The sequence below is a fragment of the Capsicum annuum genome, chromosome 4, assembly GCF_002878395.1.
Source record: "Capsicum annuum cultivar UCD-10X-F1 chromosome 4, UCD10Xv1.1, whole genome shotgun sequence".
NCBI classification, from domain to species: domain Eukaryota; kingdom Viridiplantae; phylum Streptophyta; class Magnoliopsida; order Solanales; family Solanaceae; genus Capsicum; species Capsicum annuum.
This window is the reverse complement of record NC_061114.1, coordinates 13,128,594-13,135,065: the sequence shown is the minus strand read 5'-3', so window position 1 is coordinate 13,135,065 and position 6,472 is coordinate 13,128,594. Positions and strand designations below refer to the sequence as shown.

General features: G+C 33.9%; 1 protein-coding gene across 1 annotated transcript; it reads left to right on the top strand.

Moving 5' to 3' along the window:
• Positions 1–2,782: 2,782 nt before the first annotated feature.
• LOC107868266 (probable LRR receptor-like serine/threonine-protein kinase At3g47570) lies at positions 2,783–6,465 on the top strand. Its single transcript, XM_047411534.1, has 6 exons — positions 2,783–3,369; positions 3,543–3,769; positions 3,843–4,058; positions 4,142–4,254; positions 4,613–6,131; positions 6,219–6,465. The coding sequence occupies exons 1-6, from the start codon at positions 2,783–2,785 to the stop codon at positions 6,353–6,355; spliced, it is 2,799 nt and encodes a 932-aa protein (XP_047267490.1). The 3' UTR covers positions 6,356–6,465.
• The last annotated feature ends 7 nt before the right edge of the window (positions 6,466–6,472 follow it).

Here is a 6,472-nt window from a genome sequence, read left to right as displayed (position 1 = left end):
GGAAAATGTTTAGCCATTTTGAAGTATCTACTTCCAAGAAATTGTACACCATATCATGAGCACTAACTGTACATTTGATTGTAAAATTATTGGACGATTTTTTTCCAAGTCAAGCACTAACTATATTTCTTTCTTGGTCTGCCACTTGATGTTTTTTTCCAAGTCAAACACCAACTATATGTCATTCTTACAATGACATAGGCGGATTGCAAATTAAAATTTGCAGATTCCAAATTAAAATTTTATGAATTTAATCTTTTTGGGGTCATTTGGTGTGAGGGATACAGAAAGATAATCTCAGAATAACTTTTTAGTAACCCTTAATCCCTTGTTTGTTATTGAAGTGTGGAATAACTTATCCTAAGATTAATAGTTAGTGTTGGGATAAGTTATCCATATCTTAAAGTGGTATAGTAATACTGGGATAACTTATACCTCGATAAAATGTGTAAAATAACAAAAATACGCTCCTTAAACCCGCTTTTATATATCACTTTTCACATTCATATATATTCCCATAATTTTTAATACCATTTCATTCGCAACTCATTATTTTTTGGTAATATATTTTTCTATTAAAAAATTGTACTATAAATATAATTTTTATTTATGAATATATTATACGTTAAATTTGTTGCCTAATATTTTTTTTTATTAATAATTTGATTTTTCTTACAAAAATATTGAATCCACTACTTAATTACATATTTTTAATTAAATAGTCTTTTGTCACTTAAAAATTTAAATTTTATATATCAATTAAAACAAAGAAAACTTTTAAACATTTTACAATTTAAAAGTGATATGTGCTTAAATGAAGTGATAAAAATAAGGGTAAAGACTCAAATATGTCATTGAACTATCAGGAATGACTTACTTATGCCATCAATTAAAAGTTCAGCTCATTCATGTCATCGCCATTACAAAATCAGCTCATCCATGTCATTTCTTTTTAACAGTAGTTTTTCAAAAACAGTTTTGCCATGTGGCCTTTTATTTGAGGTCCACATTTAATGTAAGGAAAAAGACTCAAATATGCCATTGAACTATCAGAAAGTCTCATTTATGTCATCAGTTAAAAGTTTGTCTCATTAATACCATCACGGTTACAAAACTAGCTCATTCATGTCATTACTTTTTAACGGTGGGTTTGCAAAAACTGCCTTGTCACGTGGCCTTTTATTTGAGGTTCATGTCATTAATTAAAATAAATCAATATTAATTTCGAGATAACAAGAGAATCCTCCAATTTAAACTAACTAAAAAATATTTAGAATAAAAGAGATAGAACATGTCTGGAAAAGGGATAGAACATGTCTAGAAAACACGATAGTTATGAAAAGTTCACAAAGAAAGTGTTTAAAAGATTTTTTTGGCTTAAAAACATTTAAAATAAGACAATCCAAACATGCTCTACATGTGTACTTTTTTAGAATTTTAAAAAAATGTAAAAACATCCTAAAAATTAAAAGTAAATAATCTCATCGAGATATTAAACTACGATAGAACAATTTGCTAAATGCGTTATCTTTCATCCAGAATGTAAATATATCTTTCATGTTGTCATATACATTACCCAAACAGTAGTGACTATAATCAATTATAGACTATGCCAATATAATTTAATGCTGTGTATTTTTTTATTAATAAAGAAGTTCATGAAAACATACTCTAAAACAAGTCCAAATTTCAAATAAATTATAAACAATAATCAAAAGCTCATTTTATACTACCATTCCATATAAAAATGAGCTAAATTAACTTCTACAAAAACTCAAAAAGTAACTAGAATGTAAAAGTCTACAGATTCTGTCCTAGTAAGAGATAAAAGGATTATAAACAAGTTATGATCAGCTATACAAACTATTTGAACAAAGGTCAGAAAAATATACCTAAACTTTGATAAATTTGTTGTAACACGCCTCAACTTTACGGGGGTTCTATGATCCTCATAGATTATTTTTTATCATATTTTTGCAGCATATGTTTGCTTAGTTGGCCTACTTTAGACCCTTACGCGCATAGTGTGCGTTTATTCACGTAGTAATCCAGCTAGCAAATATATGTCACAGAAATACGGTAAAAAATAACTAGAGGGTGATAGGACCCTGCAAAGTTAAAACATGTAACAACAAATTTCGCCAAAATTTAGGTATATTTCGAAACTTTCTCCCTAAACTATCTTAATCATGTAAATAAAACTCTCAAGCGTATAATATAAGTTAGTAAAATTAACTTATTTGAGGAACATGGCATTACATTTTTGCGCCACACAATTCTAGAGAAAATAAAGCAAGATTTGATTGACTTGCACAAGTCTTTTTCTGATTAGAGGAATTTATGAACCATATTACAATTCTAATTGAAACGTGCAAGACTTGGTGAAATTAGAATTGATATGACCAATGGGGGAGCTATATGTTCGTCGGAAAAATACATTATGTTGCTAGGTAAAAATATATATATTTTTAATGTATATATTACATATTGACACTCCTTAACTTTTTCGTGAATTTACTTCTTTATATTTTGAAACCCCTAAATGAAAATTTCAACTCCGCCGTTGAATATGACAGAATAAATCCTTAACTTTTTCGTGAATTTACTTCTTTATATTTTGAAACCCCTAAATGAAAATTTCAACTCCGCCGTTGAATATGACAGAATAAATGAAGTATTTTTTTTCAAAATCATGAAGACCAAAAGGGAGATTTCATTGCGATTTAAAGTCTCAAAACCACATGCTATAAGCCATACCATTTTCCTACTAATTTTTGCAATAATGGAGAAAGCCTTCAGTTCTTTTCTCTTAATAGTACTCTTGTTGCTTCACTATGTCATGGCTAGTTCAGACATGACAAAAACAAATATTACCATTGATCAATTCGCTCTTCTCGCTTTGAAATCCCAAATCATTTCCGATCCCTTTCACTTCTTGGATGAAAGTTGGTCTCCCGCTACGTCCATTTGTCATTGGGTTGGAGTCACTTGTGGCACTGGTCACCAGCGAGTGAAGTCCTTGAATCTTTCCAACATGGCTCTTACAGGCAGGATTCCCCGGGAATTTGGAAACCTCTCATTTCTTGTTTCTCTTGACTTGGAAAGCAACAATTTCCAGGGTAATTTGCCTCAAGAAATGGCACGACTGCATCGACTTAAGTTTCTTAGGTTAAGTTTCAACAGCTTCAGCGGGGAGGTTCCTTCTTCGTTTGGATTTTTAGACCAAGTTCAAGTTCTAAGTCTTAGGAATAATAGTTTCACCGGCTCCCTTCCCTCTTCATTTTTTAATATTTCAAAGCTTGAAATGTTGAATTTGGCATTCAATTCCTTAGAAGGTCATATCCCTGTGTCTCTCGCGAATGCCTCAAGGTTGCAGACGTTAGAATTATCTTATAATTCACTTTAAGGAAATATTCCAGAAGGGATCGGCAATCTTCACAACATGAAATCGTTGGTCATAGAGTATAATCAGCTAGTGGGTTCTGTACCATTCACAATTTTCAATATTTCTAGAATCGAGTTATTGCATTTACCGGCAATAGCTTATCAGGAGATCTTCCCAATGGTTTATGCAATGGTGTCCCAATACTCAAAGGGCTTTATTTGTCCATAAACAAGCTTCGTGGTCATATGCCTACGAGCTTATCAAATTGTTCACAACTTCAAATTTTCTCTTTATCGGAAAATGAGTTTGATGGACCAATACATAGTGAAATTGGAAGATTGAGTAACTTGCAGATATTAGGACTCGGAACTAACCATTTCTCTGGTACTTTTCATCTTATGAATACTAGTAATATTTTATACTTCAAAATAAAAAATTAACTACACTTTAACTGCAGGGATAATTCCACAAGAAATTGGAAATCTTGTTAATTTGATGGAGTTATGGATGGAGGAAAACCAGATGACCGGCTCAGTCCCAATCTCCATATTCAATATCTCGGTGTTGCAGGTTTTTTCACTGTCGAGGAATAATCTTAACGGATTCTTACCACGTAAAATTGGCAACTTAACCAAGATGCAATTATTAGATCTTGAACAAAATAGGCTTACCGGTACGTAATCAAAGTGATATAGCAAGAGGTACAACTTATGCTAGTTAACTCACTAGTATTCCTTTTTGTCCTTGTTTTGCCAGGTGAAATACCCAAAGAGATTAGCAATCTCATTGAGTTGGAGGAACTTCATCTTGGTCGTAATAGATTTAGTGGTCCTCTTACAATGGAGATCTTCAACATATCAGGGCTGAGAGTAATTTATCTTTCATTCAATAATCTATCAGGAAGCCTCCCACCAAACTTAGGTTATCTCTTACCCAACATTGAAGAGCTTTATCTGTCAGACATAAACAATCTTGTTGGGACTATTCCTCATTCTATCTCCAATTGTTCCGAACTTACCATTCTAGATCTTTCATACAACAAACCCACTGGCTTTATTCCTAGTTCTCTTGGATATTTGACTCATCTACAGTTCCTAAACATGATAGAAAACAATTTAACCAGCGACTCTTCGTTAAGCTTCCTAACTTCCTTAACCAATTGCAGAAATTTAACAGCTGTTTCTCTATCTTTAAACCCTCTAAACAGCATGCTTCCAGTCTCCGTAGGGAACTTTTCAACATCTCATAAAATTTTACGCCAACGGTTGCAAGATCAAAGGTCGAATTCCAAATGATTTCGGGAACTTAAGCAGCTTATTAGACCTTGATCTTTCTGCAAACAGCTTGGCGGGATGGATTCCAACAACAATTGGCAACTTGAGAAACCTTCAGCGCTTCAGCTTGAGTAGCAACAAACTTACAAGATTTATTGGAGATCATAGATGTAAATTAGAGCATTTGGGTGATATTTACTTGGGCCAAAATCAACTCTCAGGATTTCTTCCTAATTGTTTAGGGAAAATTTCTTCGCTTAGGGAGATACATCTCGATTCCAATAAATTGAGTTCCAATATACCTCCAAGCTTAGGGAACCTTCAGGATCTAGTGGTTCTTGACTTATCATCAAACAACATGGTAGGTTCTTTACCTCCAGAAATTGGAAATCTAAAGGCTGCAACATTGGTAGATCTGTCAATGAATCAATTCTCAAATGAAATTCCTAGAGAAATTGGAGGATTGCAAACTCTGGTGCACCTTTCTTTGAAACATAACAAATTGCAAGGATCTATACCTGACTCAGTGAGCAACATGGTAGGTTTGGAATTCCTAGACCTTTCTAACAATAATATATCAGAAATCATTCCTATGTCTTTGGAGAAACTTCAAACCCTGAAATATTTCAATGTTTCTGTCAACAAATTGTATGGTGAAATATCCTCGAGGGGTCCTTTCAAGAACCTCTCAAGTCAGTTTTTCATCTGCAATGAAGCATTGTGTGGTTCTTCAAGGTTTAGTATTCCTCCATGCCCCACTTCATTAAAGCATAGATTTAATAGGAAAAAAGTGCTTGTTCTTTTTCTTTTGCTGGGAATTGCACTAGTATTTGTTCCAAGCATTATTGTTTTTTTATGGATAAGGTATAGAAGAGGTAAAAGGGCTCCTCAACAACCTGATTCATTGGCTGCCATAACAAGAGAAAGAATTTCATATTATGAACTGCTCCAAGCAATTGATGCACTTAGCGAGAGTAATCTGATTGGTTCCGGAAGTTTTGGATCTGTTTACAAAGGCGTTCTCAGAAGTGGAACTGCCATTGCAGTCAAAGTGTTCAATCTGCAACTAGAGGAGGCATTTAAGAGCTTTGATATGGAATGTGAAGTTCTGCGCAGCCTTCACCACAGGAATCTCGTAAAAGTCATTACTAGTTGTTCCAACCTTGATTTTAGGGCCTTAGTGCTCGAGTATATGCCAAATGGAAGTCTTGAAAAGTATTTGTATTCTCACAACTACTTTCTCGACATCAGGCAGAGACAAAGCATAATGATAGATGTTGCATGTGCATTGGAGTATCTCCATCATGGGTGTTCGTCGGCTGTGATTCATTGTGATTTGAAGCCTAGTAATGTCTTGCTGGCTGAGGATATGGTTGCCCACCTAAGTGACTTTGGCATTTCAAAACTACTTGGTGAAGATGAGAGTGATTTATACACTAAAACTTTAGCAACATTGGGATATATTGCACCGGGTATGTCTCTTTGTTTTGTTGATTATTCCTTTTTTTTTTTTCACCTAGCAAGTATATTGCATCTTTAAATGAATTGTTTGACTGTAGAGTATGGACTGGAAGGACTAGTGTCAACAAAATGTGACGTCTATAGTTATGGGGTCATGTTGCTGGAAACGTTTACTAGGAGAAAGCCTAATGAGTTTGAGGGAGATCTTAGCTTGAAGCAATGGGTGAGTTATTAACTTCCTGATGCAGTAATGGATGTCATAGATGCCAACTTGCTAACATCAACTGGCAATCGCTTACCGAAGGAGCTAGATGTTGTGGCATCAATCATGAAATTGGCATTAGATTGTTGT

Coding starts and splice junctions, on each gene's coding strand:
- LOC107868266 (XM_047411534.1), top strand. CDS start 2,783: ATGGAGAAAGCCTTCAGTTCTTTTCTCTTAATAGTACTCTTGTTGCTT. Junction 3,770..3,842: donor CGGAACTAACCATTTCTCTG/GTACTTTTCATC, acceptor CTTTAACTGCAG/GGATAATTCCACAAGAAATT. Junction 6,132..6,218: donor ATTGGGATATATTGCACCGG/GTATGTCTCTTT, acceptor GTTTGACTGTAG/AGTATGGACTGGAAGGACTA.